The 16,230-nt window shown below is 38.8% G+C and overlaps 1 protein-coding gene and 1 long non-coding RNA gene across 8 annotated transcripts in view; one reads left to right on the plus strand and one right to left on the minus strand.

Moving 5' to 3' along the window:
* Positions 1 to 16,230, minus strand: part of COL11A1 (collagen type XI alpha 1 chain) — a 255,966-nt gene that overhangs the window by 91,945 nt on the left and 147,791 nt on the right. For all 7 annotated transcript variants that reach the window (XM_075936624.1, XM_014571895.3, XM_075936623.1 and 4 more), the window contains 6 exons: positions 15,097 to 15,150; positions 12,242 to 12,295; positions 8,931 to 8,984; positions 6,296 to 6,403; positions 4,987 to 5,076; positions 4,665 to 4,718 (listed from right to left, as the gene is read on the minus strand). In XM_075936624.1, the coding sequence (XP_075792739.1) occupies positions 4,665 to 4,718; positions 4,987 to 5,076; positions 6,296 to 6,403; positions 8,931 to 8,984; positions 12,242 to 12,295; positions 15,097 to 15,150 (414 nt within the window). The remainder of the gene's footprint in view (positions 1 to 4,664; positions 4,719 to 4,986; positions 5,077 to 6,295; positions 6,404 to 8,930; positions 8,985 to 12,241; positions 12,296 to 15,096; positions 15,151 to 16,230) is intronic.
* Positions 5,239 to 8,726, plus strand: LOC142830591 (uncharacterized). Its single transcript, XR_012905969.1, has 2 exons — positions 5,239 to 5,450; positions 8,658 to 8,726. It is a non-coding gene; the product is annotated as an uncharacterized LOC142830591 (long non-coding RNA).

A 16,230-nucleotide genomic window follows, 5' to 3' on the forward strand; every position in this document is an offset into this window, starting at 1 on the left:
TTTTGCATATATTTTCTTTACAACTATTACTAAATTCTCATTTCACAAAAGTCAAGAATATCAGTATATAGATTCTGCCCATAAGAAGAGGCAGGTACCCTAGAAAGAACAACTTTGTTTCTTTGGCTATGTCTATGCTGCAGAATTTTCAGAAAAGCAGACATGTTTTTTCAGCATGCCTGTAAACCTTGTTCTCCAAGGAAGAAGGGAGGTTTTAAAAGAGGGTTTTTTTCTGACATTTGGCCCCCTGTAGACGAGCCAAATGTCAGAAAAGCCTCTTTCAGAAGAAAAGCGGAAAAAGATATGCAAATTGCAGTTTGAAATTTGCATATCTTTTTCCGACTTTTCCCTGCAGTGTAGACATAGCCCTCCTCTCACTTTTTGGGGAAGAAGCTGAGATGAGTTTATTCCATTGTAGCTATAGGTGATAGAAACATGCCTGAGAGTTAAAGTAAAAATCTGCTTCTTCAGCTCAGATATTTTATAGATAGACATATAACCCCAATTCAGAAAAGCATTTAGGCATGTGCATAAGTCTATTCCTAATCACCAGAGAACTCAAATTCTTGAATAATGTCAAGGAAACATTTAAATTCTGATTAAATCAAATCCTACCTAAGTCAATTGGGATTTAAGCATTCGACTAAAAAGGAGGCGTGGGATCAGGGTCACAGAGCATATAATATTATTGCATGTGTGTGACTGTGTAATGGAAGAACACAATGGTGCTGAAGGATAGTTGTAAGAATATAAGCTCTGAATTTCTTGACCCTTGCATGATCATTTGACCATGATATTAACATTATTTCTGCATAGAATATGAGATGGGTGTGATTAACATGATCCTGTGTTTGAATTTGGTTTTGCATAATGTATAAGTTAAATGTTATGCAGATCATCTTGGATTATTGTAACAGTCTCGTCTGGTCTTTATCAAGTCAATCAACCTTCTCCGACTCCATTTCTCTCTGATTTCTTCAACCCTTCCTACTTCATCTTTCCCACTCTTCCTTCCTTTTTTTTCATTCTGCTTTTTTATTAAATAGTCTCCTTATCTGACCAAGAACAATTTTCTTCATCTTAACCCCCTTTGAAATTCATCTCCTTGACATCCCTCCTTCATTTTTTTGTTATTCATTCTTTTCCTCAACTGAATGGGTGTCTGAGGTTTTGTCTCATATTTAGCATACACATTGCAGGCTCATTAATGTATGTCTTTATCTGTTTCTTTTTGTGAAGTGCCAGGTAATATAAAGCATATACACACATTTTGTCATAGTAACAATATTTCTCCTAATTAGCACATTTCTCTAGAATGAGCAACCTTGTGACTGAAATTACTATCAAAGAGAGGCATATAGCACTGATTCTAGCAACTTAGGTAACTGGCTATATCTGACTGGCTCAGTGTATGACCCTGACATTCAACACCCAAATGAGCTAATGAGCAATGATTGTCTGAGTTTCCAGAGAGCTTTCTCTCACTAGCGTTCAGCTGCCTTTCAGCATCATGAAAGAGGCAGGGGAACATCACTGGTTAGAAGATAGACAGCAGATAGAACAGTGGGAAAAAAAGAGAGAAAGAAAAAAAAAGAAAACATCTTGCTATATAGTGTTCATGAATCTCTCTCTTTTGTCCATTTCACTGTCAGCACTACAATTAGCATGTGATGTGTTCTGAAATGGTCATTCTCTGTCATGTTCTTGCAGCTGTACATACTGCCAAACAGCTTATGGTTTTGCATTTTCTATCTATTCAGGAGCAGTCAGTACTGGCTTATATGGCAAAGTCGTCTGCAGGGATTAATACTCTTCCTATTTTGTATGATGAACAAATATTCCGTTTTTACTAAACCTCTCCCAAAAATGACTGACTGTATATTTAACCCCATAGTCCCTAAAAAAGTTAGGAAATTATTTTAGGGCCATATGTCAATGATCTGCCCTGAAACTCCCACAGACAGCAGTGAGTTAAAGCTCTAGGTCTCCTTGTGGCCCTAAGATAAATACTCATGGCACCATGGTATCAGGTGTATCTTTTAATCTTCTAACTATCAGGCAATTCCAAAGTTCATAATTACAGAGATACAAAATCTATCTAATAAAATTTAGGACTTTTTCCTGAGATTGGGAATATCTGTGGGTGTGTTTGATTTTCTTTCTGCTTCAAGTAGTCTCTCGCTATGTCTAGACTACATTCCTCTGTCAGCAGAGGGATATAAATGAGGCACTTCAAAAGTGCAAATGAAGCGGGGATTTAAATATCCAGTGTTTCATTTGCATAATTGCTTCATGGCACTTTTTCAAAAAAGCACCATTTTGAAAGTAAAACCATTTTGAAAAGTCTAGACATGGTTCTTTCAAAAACGGCAGGTTTTTTCGAAAGATCCTGTAAACCTAATTTTTTGAGGATTGCAGGATCTTTTGAAAAAGGGTTTTATTTTTGATCAATCCCTGTCTAAATGGATGTTTTTCCATTATGCAAATGAAGCACGAGAAATTTAAATCCTGGCTTCATTTGCAATTTCGAAGTGTCTAATTTACATCCCTTTTTCAAGAAAGGGATGTAGTTTAGACATAGCCTTCATGAAACTTTGGCAAAGGCTTCCCCCTTTTTCCATATTCACCATTTCTATGATCAGCCTAGAACATCCATTACATCATAAAGTATCTAGAATCCATTTCCAATTGCTTAGCGTATGGTTGAAAAATTGGTAGTCAAAACAATAGTCTACCTAATAGGACAGAGTGTATATTACAAAAGGGTGAAATATCTGTAGTGAAATTATATGATGTGAATATAACCAGAAATTTTAGTAATACTTATTGTGAAAAAGTGCTGTTTTTGTACCAGGTGAATAGTAAGGTTCCTACTTTGGGGGCCTTTTTGTTTCAGTTCCTAGGAAAAATGTATATATAGCATGGTGGGAAGAAAGGAAGGAACTGAACATATCAAATGCAAGTTGAAAATTAAAGTGCTATCATTCTTCTTCTTGATGACATTCTAGATGAAAGAATTAGTATGCAAAAATGTTAAACTGCAGCTCTTTCCCAAACTTAGGGATATCTCCAAATCAAGAGTTTTTCAGATAAGAATTCTTTATATGCTCTCTTTATAAGCATTAAAGCAAATATAGATTGTAGAAATATTCACAAACTTTATTATCCAAACATATATACTTTCACTTCCTCCACTACTTCTTCCTTTGCAGAAATGTTTTATGTCAATTTACTTTTCCACCTGGGCTCACCAAAAGAGAGAAGTGCATTAAGCAGATGGTTGTCAAGAACTGCATGGTGTGCATTTGAGCATAAATGTAATAGCTTTAGCATTCATAGAGTGCTCTTGCATTAAAATTAGAGCAAAAATAGGTTATTAAAAAGTCTGTATTCTATTTTTAATACCTTATATTTGACATTTCCCAGGAACTACAGTTCAAGATGTAATGAAGAGCTCATTAGTAGAAAGTAAAGACTAAACAAAAACAAACACCTGGTGATAGAAAAAGCTCTTGACCTTAAACTGGTTGTGTAAAATTCTACAGGCCTACTTACTTACAGTGAAGAAAACCCTCTTTTTGATGAAGGAGTAAAATGTAAAATGTTAGTTTTACAGTGATAAATAAAGACAAGAAAATCTACTTTATGCCAAGGTTGGTAATAGTCTAATGGAAAAATAACAAATGTAAACTTTTACTGAATGAAAGTAAGGTTTTTCAATGAAAGCTCAGTTTCTTAGATATAACATTATTAATGCCTCAGTATCTCTGGCAATGTATCATCCATGGTGTTTATTTTTAATAGTTTCTGCAACAGAATTGAAAATGTGACTGGTTCCTTAAAGCCTGTGATACAAAGTTAACTGTCTGCTGAGTTCTGCAGACTTAGTAAAAAAATCTCAACTAAGTCTTCCAAAATAGTCTTCAGGTGCTCATTTCTGACAACAACCATAATTTGTACAATAGTTAATTAGAGAAATGTATACAGAGTATATGATATATCCCCACAGTGTGGAAATGTCAGAAAACAAAGGGTAAAAGGAGGAGTTATTTACTACTCTTTGCTGACCGCAATTTTCTTGCAGCCTTATTAAAAACTAAAAACATAATCTACTTGACTTGTTAGCATGAAGGGAAGTTTACTCAATATTGGTATTATTGTTTAAGTGGTCAGACTGAAAAATCAGCAAGACATTAGTGGATATGATTCATACCAATGGCTTAAAATCTTTTAACAGCAAATTTAAGATTCTGAATAGCACAGCAAAATCCACTCAAGTTATAAGGGTCAAACCTGTGGTGTACAGAAGTTATAGAAAGGAAAGGTAACATCAGCCTGATTGGCCATTACATCCACAGTTTGTGGTTTTTCCTTGATAAGGATTATTTCATGCTTGTTAATAACTAGTCTAGCTGGGAAATGCTCAGAAGCCAGTCAATTTTGCATCTACTGATAGCAGCAGGTTCCAGATATTTCAATACCTATACATTCTTTATGTAGATAGGCGCATTAGTACATGCAATTAGTAGAAAATAACTATTGATTGATGTGAATGACAGAGCTCCCTGACTGTTTTACAATCTGTGTTGATGAAAACAAAACAGCATGTGAAGACTCAGAAAGGAGGTTGTTTGTATTTCTGTAATGCTAGTATAGTTACTTACAACCGGGCCAGGTGGGCCTTGAGGGCCTTCTCCTCCTTTCAGACCAGCTGGACCCTGAAAAACGAGAGAAGCATGTTGTTCCATTTTATTTTGCAACATATTTAAGATGAAGGATTTTAAAAGCAAGAAGATATTCTAGAATAAATTACCAACGGTGAATGGATAACCATTGGAATTTAACCCTCACAGATGGTGCATTTCCTATTGCATTCATTTTCAGAGCACAGTGGGATGTGCTTCCTGTAACAGACGGTTTAACTCATTGTTCCCCAGGATACTCTATAAGCACTCTATCCACAGTCATCAATGCTGCTGTTTATACCTGAGCTCCTGGAAGGCCTCTTTCTCCTGGGAAACCACGGAGACCCGCTGGTCCATCTTTTCCAGATATACCTTGAGGGCCTGGGTCACCCTGTGAAAATGCAGAGGTTTCAAAAACTGCATGTTAGTTACTAATCAGCAAGGTCACAATTTAATCATGGAAGAAACAGAAGTCGTGGAACTTGGGACTTCCAACAACCTTTGTGACTTCAGCCTGTGGCAGTTAAGAGCTGCAGAGTCCGCCATTGTGAACTGCATGATGCCCCTGAGCCTCTGGTGCTCACCAGCGCTCCAAGCTGCTGCAAGTGGTGGGGATACCCCATAGGTCCCAAACCCCATGGGCAGCAGACAACCACTGAGCAACCAGCTGCCATGGGCACCAGAGCTGTGGGTGGCAGTAGTACCCAGTTGCCCACAACTGCTGCAAGTGATGTGGGACCCTGGAGTGTGAACTCTTAACCTATGGTGAGGGCCCCTAGAGTTCCTAGCTGTTGCACAGCTGCCCCATTGCAACCACTGTGAGGACCTGAAGATCCTCACTTTGCCACAGATATTTTTAGTAAAATCAAGAGCAGGTCAAAACTTCCATGAATTTTCTTCATTGCCGTGATCTGTCCATGAATTTTACTAAAAATAACGGTGACAAATTCTTAGCTTGACTAATTATCATACATATAATGAAGCAGCAGGCTCTAGTTACAATCAGTGACCAAAAAAAACCTATTTATCTGTCCATCTGTGCAGCTATTCAAGTATTTTATGTCCTTCATCACTATAAAATGTGACAGCATAGGATTACAGACAATTTTAAATAATAATATACGTTAGTTATGGTATCTGAAAAGTTATTACAATTATCCTAGTTTCTTTAAAGAGACATTCATGGAGGAAGTTATAGCTCTCTTATCTACAATGAATAATTGAATAAAATTCTATACTATAACTGAAATTCTACTATGTGGCCAGTGCCACACTCAGAGGTACATCCCTGTATTCCAGTGCAGAGCTCCAACTTGACCTGAGCAGACAAGTTGTGTATGTACAAACTTCCACATTAAAAAAGGAGGATCTATGAAAACTCCTGGTCTTAAATAAATTAATAGCTCATCCTGAAATGAATAGCAAAATTACCAGGTTGCAAGTGAGGCCCGTATGCCCTTGGCAAGCTGCTAAAGAGACTCTCACTTGGGAAAAAATGTGTCTGTCCCTATTTTATGCTATAATTTCTATAGGTATGAACAGTATCTGCTTGTAAGCATTTATTCCATCTATCTCCATGTGACACCTTCCTTCCAAAAGCCATGTTATACCTTAGCTCCTTCTTTTCCTGCAGAGCCTGGGAGGCCTTGTTCACCTGGCGGGCCTGGAGGACCAGGGTGACCTCTTTCACCAATTGGGCCAGTCTCACCAGTAGGACCCTAAGAACAAAAGAAAAACCTCAGTTCCCTTAAACAATGTATTTGGTTGGCTTTTGGGGGCAACCTCTGCCCCACATTTTGTTAACTGTCCTCCCACCATGAGCTGAAAAAGATGGAGGAAGCAGCTGGTTAGATCCTCTGAAACCTCCCATGGAGAGAATGCAATACAGAGACCTGATCCACTGGATTTTTTGCACTTGTGTATTTAAGTGGTGATGAGTTACAATGCTGTATTCTTGACAAGTGCTTTTGAGAAGAATGGAAGTTTACTAGACAACAGCAAACTGGTGTTTTGATGCTATTGGAGCTTGTGACGGGGCGGACAGGCCCCGCACTGATGAGCAGAGGATAGCCCAGGCCCAGCTGGCAAAGAAAGCCCCGCCCCTCCAACCCTGCTGGGCATGCTCCCAACAGCGGCCGGGTATAAAGGCAGAAGGAGCCCGGCAGTCAAGGGGGCCCCAGGGCGAAGGAGGAGACCAGGCTGGGCCAGTGTTCTTGCAGCCGCTGGGACCAGAGTCGCGGCCCGTGCCGGACCCTGACACGGAGGAAGCAGCCGCCGACCCAGGGCGGCAGGAGCGCGCCCGCAACCCCGACAGGTCCTGCCTGAGAGGCGAAGGGGCCCGGGGGGAACCAGGGTGCGGTAGGAAGCAGCCCAGGGCAAAGGATACAAAGTTTGGCTCGGCGTGTATCGGCCGGATCCCCCGCCGAGCTGGCAGGAGCCATAGACCCTGCCTAAAGGGCCCTGGGCTGGGACCCGGTGGAGAGGGAGGGCCCGGGTCCCCCTACCACCCATTTGCCCTTCCCTGGATAAGCAAACCCCGGGCCAGGGGAGGCTTCTCAGAGCGGCTAGGCCTCTAGTATCGTATATGCCCTGATAGAGGGGCCTGGACTTTTACGTTGGGACTTTGGGGGTACTGTACAGGCCCGGTAGGAGGGGGCCAAGCCCCTTGACAGGGGCGTACCCCCTGACAGAGCTCTATTCCAAATTATAATGAGAGACAGAGAGAATCTCTGTAAATCAGTGTTGATTCAAAGGAAAGGGTGAGAGTAGTGAATAATATTTTTCATAAGAGCTTTATAATTCTAATAGCTAACTATTTTAATTACCATTTTAATTGAGTCACAAAGTCACTTTGGAGTATTAGATAATACTACATATGGTACATTTTATGCCACAAAAAATGTTTTATCTGTTAATCTGGGTTGTAATAGTGGATGCTAACACTTAAGCAAATGTGGAAATGGAAACAAAATGCCGGCAGTAGCAGTTCTGGCAATAACAGTAGGTCCAGGAAATATGTGTTTATGAAAATATTGATTGAATAGATATCTTTAAAATTAAACAAAGGAGCAAAAATCACACACAATAAAACACATTCCGTTTTGATTGACTGAAGTGGTAGAACAGGAGGGAACTGTAGCATCAAATATACTCAGATGCCATCTGTAATTAACTACAGAAGAGGGTATTTTAAAAAGGTCTGTTTCTGAAAGATTGGTTGAAGCTACATTATTTTTTATCTCTAATGGAACTTTCAGCCCTCCTTGTGTTTTTCTAAAAGAATCCTTAAACACAAGTAAGTAAACCCATTTTCTACAGAAATGTTGTGTCTTGGTAATATATGCTATAAAATGAGCTAATATTAGTTCTGGTCAATGAGTAAACAGGGGAATATATTATTCAACAAATGTCACCAGTAGTTGTTAAAAGATATATTCAACAATATCTCTACAGTCAATTACTGTGGAATCTGGTAGAAAATACTATTCTTTTAATGATTAACAAAATTAAGTCTCTGTAATCCACTGGATGCATTTAACATTCTTTCTGGATAATCTTTCTAGAAAGTCTTTCTAGAAAGTCTGGGGCTCTGAACCATGATGGAATTGCTTGTGAGAAGAGATAATGAAACGTTTTTTGTGTGGTCCAGTCCCTATCCAGTTAGTATGATTTGGTTTTTAGATCTACAGTCTGTTCTGTTAACTTTTTCTCCATATTCAATTTGCTAATCTCCTGTGTGGCTATTAGTATATAAGATAAGTGGTAAATGAAAGAGTTAGTGTCACAAAGAGCACTTTAAATAAAGTAACAATGTAAGTATAATCAAATACGTCCTTGAAGTAAACCTCATTCAAAGCCTATAAAAATAATCAAAATGCTTCAATCTCCCAATCTAAGATAATACAACATAAGGTGTTATTTCGTCATTCTAAAAAAGAATTCAAAGTAAGGACTCCTATTCTTAATTTTCAGCTCCTGGGGAAAACTTACTCTGCACTCGTTGAAATAACTACAGTTGATGAAATACAGTGGAGAATCACGCGCAATGTCTTTGGTTTTTATGGAGTTCAATTCCTGCTTAAATACATTTTTGCTACATTTGCTGTAAGTTTCTGGGTAACACTGGAGTTAACATGTCCATCAGTGTGTTTGATATACTCACAAACAGCAGCTCTTTACTTTAGTCATAAAACAATCTTTAAACAGTGTTATCATATAGTTAGATTAATGTTTAAAATGGTCTACCTGCGGTCCAACAACACCACCAGGACCTGGGGGGCCAGTTTTGCCTTGAAAACCCTGTGAAATGAAATATATAATACATAATTATGCATGGCAAGTTGTAGATGAGTAAAACTCAAATATATGCTGAAGAGGTGAGAGAAATTTCATGTTAGGAGTTCATCTTCAAGAATACACACTGAGAGCTCTATTATTCTGGTGTACCTAAATTTGAAATTTTCAAAGCCCTGTCCTTCCCAGTCATTGTTAGCGCTGCTCCTACAGAGCTATCATAAGAAATGCCAGTCACTTTTACACTTATCTTTCCATAAAATGTATTAGGTGATTTTGAATGCATGAGTGATACTTCTGGAACTCAGCTAAAAATACATATAGACACAGATACTATGAACTCATATGGCCAAGAGAGACAAATGTAAAGAAAGGCATGGATGGAAGATTGAGGAGTTCGGGAGAAGGTGATGTGGAAGGAACATAAAATTTAATCGAAAAAAGAAAATAGTGAGAATTTGAAATGAAGAAAATGGAAAGGAAAATATGAAGTGAATTTCAGCGGACAGTATTCCAAAAGAATGTCAAAATCTGAGGTTTCTGGTAAGCACCCACAGTCCTCAGTTCAAAGCAAATCAGCAAATTTTCTGGCATCCTCAATTCAAGTTATTGCCTATACAAGGGCTCAATCTTGCTCTTAAGAATTAGTTCAGCATTGGAGGGAGTGTAGCCTGGCATAGCCTTGGAAGAATGAACTCACTGCTGCACAATATGTAATCTAGCATACCACTCCTGCACACTAGTATATCTCTGCATCCTTCACCCACAATGTGGTGTTCAACCCACATGATCCCTGGAAGGGGTAAGGTGGCTCAGATAGGGCCAGTTAACCTTATAAGTAGCACCTGGGGGAGAGCCCGGCTGGATTTATAAATTACTAATTGCTGATGAAGCCCAGCTGGAAGAGACGTTGGATGAATTTTGCAGCAGAAAAAGGCCATGAGAAGAGTCTGGACTTGGTCTCTGGGCACAGAGAAAAGGGTAGGAGGAAACTTGGGGAAATAAAAAGTGGGTCTGGCCCACGAAAGCTCATCATCTAATAAACCATCTTGTTAGTCTTTAAAGTGCTACATTGTCCTGCATTTTGCTAAAAAGCCCTGAGAGCCTATTCCTGATGGAAGTGGATAAACTGAAGGGAGGAAAGTAGAGTAAGAAGAAAGCCTGAGGAAAGTAGAGTAAGAAGAAATCCTGGGAAAGAGCAGTAGAGGGGTTGAAAGTGTAGACCTTGGCTGTTATTGATAGGGTCCCAGGGCTAAAACAGGTGGGTTCTAGCTCCCCTACGAGAAATTGGGAAAGTGTCACAGGTACCAGGAATCACAGCACCTGAGACGAGTTGGATTTGGCTACACCAGCAGGGAAAGATTAGACAGGTGCATCTACACAGCACAGTTATTTTGAAATAACAATGTGAGCATCTACACAGCAATTCCATTATTTTGAAATAATTTTGAAATAAAAGACAGCTTATTCTGGCTTCTGTAAACCTCATTCCACAAGGAATAACGCTTCTTCCGAAACTGCTGTTTCAAAATAGCGGTAGTGTGGGCACTCCACTGCTGCTATTTTGAAATAGCTCCTCCCTAGGGTCATTCAAAGTAAATACTCCCTAGTGCTTCTTGGGGCTCTAAATCAAGGTACTGCATCCACATTAGGGGAGCCTGCCTCAGACTAATTTCAGGCTTCCCTGTAGTGTAGACGCATTATTTCGAAATAAGATATTTCAGAGTATTTCTTCTGGAATGGCTTATTCCGAAATAAGTGTAGCAGTACCCCTAGTGGCCTAACTGAAGGGCTGTGTGGTGAAGAGAGATCATCCTCATTTCGAGTGAGAGAAAGAGAGGCTATGGAGCAAACAAGCTATACAAGGGAGTTCAAGATCAGATGAGCTGATCCCTAGACCTAGCTCTGAAGAGGTATTACAGTGGTGAGTGAAGCCCATTATAACCTATCTTCCTTTATCTTCACTGCCTATTTGCATAAAGGTACAATCTGACCTCATATTATTTATGTGTTTTGTGCCCTATTCAGCATTCCTCACTCAGGTACAATTATCACTGATGTCAAAAGGAGTTTTCTCTGTGTCAGGAGACAGAAAGAAGTGTTGAACTGAGTCCATATTCAGTGAAACAGCCTTGAAAACATCTACTGATTCCACTTCTGCAGAAGACAGATGTGTTTCAGAGCATATTTGTCAAGTCTGTTTTTTCTCCTGTGCAATTAGCATATCTGCTCCTACAGTCTGATATAAGAATAAAAATGTAAAGGAGGTTTGTGAAAGTAGCAATGAGCATCAAAGGAGATCATAGAGACAGAGAATACCCAATCAGTTGACAATAAAACCCTTATACTACTCCATCAGGTGTGTGTATATTAGCAAGCAGAGCATACTCTTATAATATTCTTGTGGCATTTCATATGCTATATGAAGCTAAGCACATTGTAACAAATAAAAAAGAAATTCTGGTTCGGTGTGTCAGCTTTTTGTATTTTCCATATTTGTGGAGATGAATCAAGAGTCCTGCTGTAATATCTGTTTAAGCAGTTGATTCATCCTGATGAGCGAAATTATAAATCAATGCTACTAGTTGCTAAAGGAGTAACTGTAAATTATTTAGATCAAAATAATGTTCTTTTATTACATTGCCAATTTTATTTCTTTGGATTTCAGTGGGATGTTAGTTCATAATACAACATGTATAGAGTCTTTCTCAAATGTACATTTATCCTTTGTAGACATACTTTTCCAGTAAGAACACCCAAACAGTTCTTGTGCTGTACAATTTTGTGCACTGTTTGGTCTCAATCACTCTTGGCTCTACTTTTCTAAATTGTTAGCTTTCAAGTTTCCTAGTAGGCTGGCACTAATACTTTTTTCTGCCATCTTACATGGCTCTTAGTGAGGCAAATATTATGTTGTTCCTCAGATGTCTTTTTCCAAGCTGATAACAGAGAATTATGTTGCCTCATTATCTATTGTATACTTAAGGTCAGTTTCATATTTTTAATGTGTAACAACCAGAAATAATTTCACCTTTAACACACAGAGACAAAAATTAAAGTACCTGGCATCCAACCCACTAAGTTTTAATGGGTTTTCACTTTCTATGAACAAAGTTAGGTACCAACATAAAATTCTCTCTCACTTTTTCCTGCAATTTTTGGTATAAAGCAAGGGAACTGTGCCTTCACTGACATTTTTTAAAAGATCACAGAGAACTAAGTAGGTGTGCGACAGCCTGAAACAGCAGAACCAATGTACTTACAGTCTCACCCCGCTGTCCTGGGTGCCCTGGCAAGCCATCTTTCCCGGGTGGCCCCTGAAATTGCAAGAAAAATAAATCAGAGGTTTCTCATTCATCTTTAGATTGGAAAATAATATGCAATAATCCCTAATAATCTCTGTGATCTTTTTTAGACTTTCAGGACAGCTTTTACTGCTTTGGTGAAAACTTGATACAATTTTAATATTTTACTTTTTTCTGCTGACTGCTTAATTCATGTAAAACTATCTGGATATTGATTGTGTGCGCCCTGGCCAGGCAATGGGGAAGGAAGGGTAATTGCCTCAGGATCCAGCAATTCAAAAGGGCCCAAGATCCTGTCTGCCTCTGCTACTATTGCAGCAGCTGGAGCCATGAGCCTTTGAAATCAGTCAGAGTGCCAGGTAGTGCTAAGGATGGCAGAGGTGGGGGACGCCATATGGTCCAGAGGCACTGAGGGGTTGCTACCCCAGCCCTGCCCCTCTATCCAAGACCCTGCCCCTTCTGGGAGTGCAGAGTGGGCCCTCCTCCACATTGCCCAGGGGGCCTAGCAATCCTGTCAACCCCATGTGTGTGTATGTGCATGCACGTATGAAATGAATATCTAATATTTCAAAATTCAAAGTCTCTACATAATCCCTGAAAATAGTTTAATAATAAGCTTCTGGAGAGTTACAGCTATGGCACTGTTTAACAAGGGGCAGCATCAGAAAGACCGAAAATTAATTAAGCTAAATTAATTGTGATTAAAAAACATCTCCCGGATGATTTTTCCACCCTTTCTCCCTCTGAGCACAGGCACACTCCAAAGGTAGCACCAGAGGTCTAAACTACACTCCCAAGACCCAGGCACTGACAAAGGGTATGAATTTCCCCTTCCTTCACAATCATGGAACCATATTGCCAAGATTCTGTGGGGTGCAGAGCGGGAAAAGTTGGGACTTCCCAGTTGATATGGAAGCAAGAGACCTCTCGTGGCTCATCTCAGATTCCTGAGGAGCCTCTTGGAACAATTTATCTCATTCCTCTAATAAGAAAATAAAAGTGGAACTCTACTTCTCTGCCTATTCCTTTGGTTTTACCAAACTGATTTATTAATTAAAGGAGAACTACTCACAGGATAAGATTCTACAGAACAAAAGCATGAGACCATGACAAATTGGGCCCTGTGTTTTTGAAAGGCTATAAAAATAATCCTGGCTGATCCGAAATGCATGACCAAACTAAATTTGTATCCGGTTTGTGCAATGTACTCCATTTAGTATTAATCTACCAGGGACAGATCATATAGTTTTATATTAATTTGAGAATTTTCAGGCACAAGGGAAAAGAGAGGAAAAGAGACCTCTAGTGGTGGTCATCTCTGCTGATGAAACTAAGAAATGCGGCTGAAAATCGTCAGACACATCCCCTTCACTTTATAGCCATCCTCTTTATATGCAAAGCATACTAAATTTATCAGGATAGCCTTGCATAAGGAATATCACATACCCTCTAAAGCGTGTTATTTAGACAAAGAAAAAGCTTGGTGCTACACTGACACTTAAACAGAAATAATAATATAGGAAATGCACAGCACTGAAATCAGTGTAACTCCGTATTGATCAGATTACAGGATTATGATTTTGTTTGCCCATTTTAATACTTTCAACTTGTTTTGTTCTTCTATTATCTGTACTGGCCACTTTATATTTTCTTCTTTAAAACTGCTTAAAAATGTCAGGTCCCATTTTTACACTGAACCTTTATGAGCACCTGGTAAATATGCCATTAAAACTGTTAACCAGCTAATTCCAACAGAAGAGAGTGACATCATTCTAAACCCAAGATTCCTTTGATCTGAGAATATCAAAGCCTTTCAACAGATTTTTGACTGCACAGTTGGGTAACTTACTCAAAATAAATTGTCAGGCTCTGGAACAGAAATTAACAGGGAGAGAGAAACTGTGAGTGTCCTCAGTGTAGGTGTAGTTAGGATGAGCTTTGAAGACTAATTATGGGAAGTGATTTCATGTAAATGAGTTTTCTCCACTTCCCACCAGTGCGGCATCCAATTCATTTGTCTTCTGCGCATTCACAGGAACAGAGGTTTTTTAAAAACCTTCCATCCCAATCCGTCTAATATAAGTCTAGGTCTGTTGTAAAAGTTTTGGATCACTAACTTTTCAAGGTAAAATGCAGCCACTTAGTCAAGGTTTCCTTTACTTTTCATAAAAATAAATAAAATTTAAGAAGGACTTAAGAGATCATCCACAACAGCTCCAGAACGAGCTTTGGTTCAGAAATTGCATTTGTAAACAATATAAATGTATGAGGTGGATGGATTTACCCAACAGACTTCAACAGCTATAAATACTCTTACTGACTAATGAATCAATTTACTTTGTAACATATCCTAAATATGTATGTATATCTAACAGTATAGAAAGCCTTTACATATTTATATGGTAACCCTTAGTGTACCACATTTCTCATACATGATAGCTAAAACGTCTCTTTTTCCTTTCTTTTTAAAGTAAACTACTTTTAAAAGAATATTTATATTAGCAAAAGAAAGGGAACTCAGTCCCCCCGCCCCCGTGCATATCATTAAAACTGCAACATTTACAAACAAAACAGACTTATCATTCATTTAGAATAGCTGACTGCTTTGGATTTACGTAACAGGCTTTATAGCAGGGAAACTTAGGGGATGTTTTCCTGCTTGTAATCCTCATGCATTGAGGGAAGGACTTGACTAATTAAAATACAGCCCACCACCTCAGCTGCAAGCTCTAACATGCTTTTTCATACACTGAAATAAAACGTTCTTTAATAATTATGTAAATTTGGCACATACACATTTAAAAAATACTTACAGGAGGTCCCTTTGGTCCAGGGAATCCAACAGGTCCTTGCGGCCCTTGTGGTCCCTAATATGAAGATAGTAAAAAGGCAAACTATTATTCCAGATGCTACAATGTCGGTCTGAAGAGTTTGCTTCAGTTATTAACACAGCCACCATGCATAATAGCAGGACCTGTGAATAAAGTGAGTTACATGTTGCATGTGAATACTGTTAGTAGTTCAAAGTCCCACTACAATACCTATGTGGAACAACCTATGTGGACCAAATTAGGGTCCACTAATTAATAAGAAGTCCTGATTATTTTTCAGTGAAGTTCAGTTCCATTAAGGGATGTGCAATTAATCTTAACCTGACTGCACTGCAGCCTTCTGTTACTCCTGGAAAAAAGCTCATATTGGCCAGTTCTCTCACACAGCCAAGTATTTGGAAATACTGTCAAAATTACTCCTGGGAAATATCTTAATTTCTGTTCCTCTTAAAGAACACAATACTTGCTTGCAAGAAAAATACAGAAGAGCCATGTCTAAAAATATTATATTGTAGGAGTTTTTCTGAAAGTTTTAAAATAATAAAATAAGCATGCAGTCCATATCATGGCTAGTGTCTAAGTTTGCATTGAAAATGAATCAAAGCCTTACCACTTTTACCATAAGCATTTGCTGTTGGTATGCTCAATGGGGCACAGGGTCTTAGGTTTAAGATTGAGTGTATAAGAACACATGCAATACAAAGAACTCAAAAAGGAGCATTCAAATCTTACTTTCTGTGGCCACACAGCAAAAATATGTACCCTAGTCATACAGTGCAGGGCTTGTTCTGTTCTGCCTGGTATATGATGTGTGGTTTTGCTAAAACATCAGATGTCAAAATGTTAGAAATGTAAAGCAAAAGTCTTGAAAAGAAAGATAATTCATAAGGGACAGTGATGTTAGCTTTTTGCTCCTGTGATAAAGCTCTGACTGTCTCAGAGTTCCTTGAACCTCATTCATTGGAAACTGGGATACCAGGAAATGCAGGCTTTGAGCCAAATTATGACTGCCTGTCTTTTAGGGGGAGAAGTGATATGTATGTCCCAGGGAAAGGGCTGTTTGTTCAGTAGAAAGCAAGATTTGCCCTTAAGTGAATCTGAGTCCTATTTAAAACT

The sequence above is a fragment of the Pelodiscus sinensis genome, chromosome 9 (assembly GCF_049634645.1).
Source record: "Pelodiscus sinensis isolate JC-2024 chromosome 9, ASM4963464v1, whole genome shotgun sequence".
Lineage (NCBI taxonomy): Eukaryota > Metazoa > Chordata > Testudines > Trionychidae > Pelodiscus > Pelodiscus sinensis.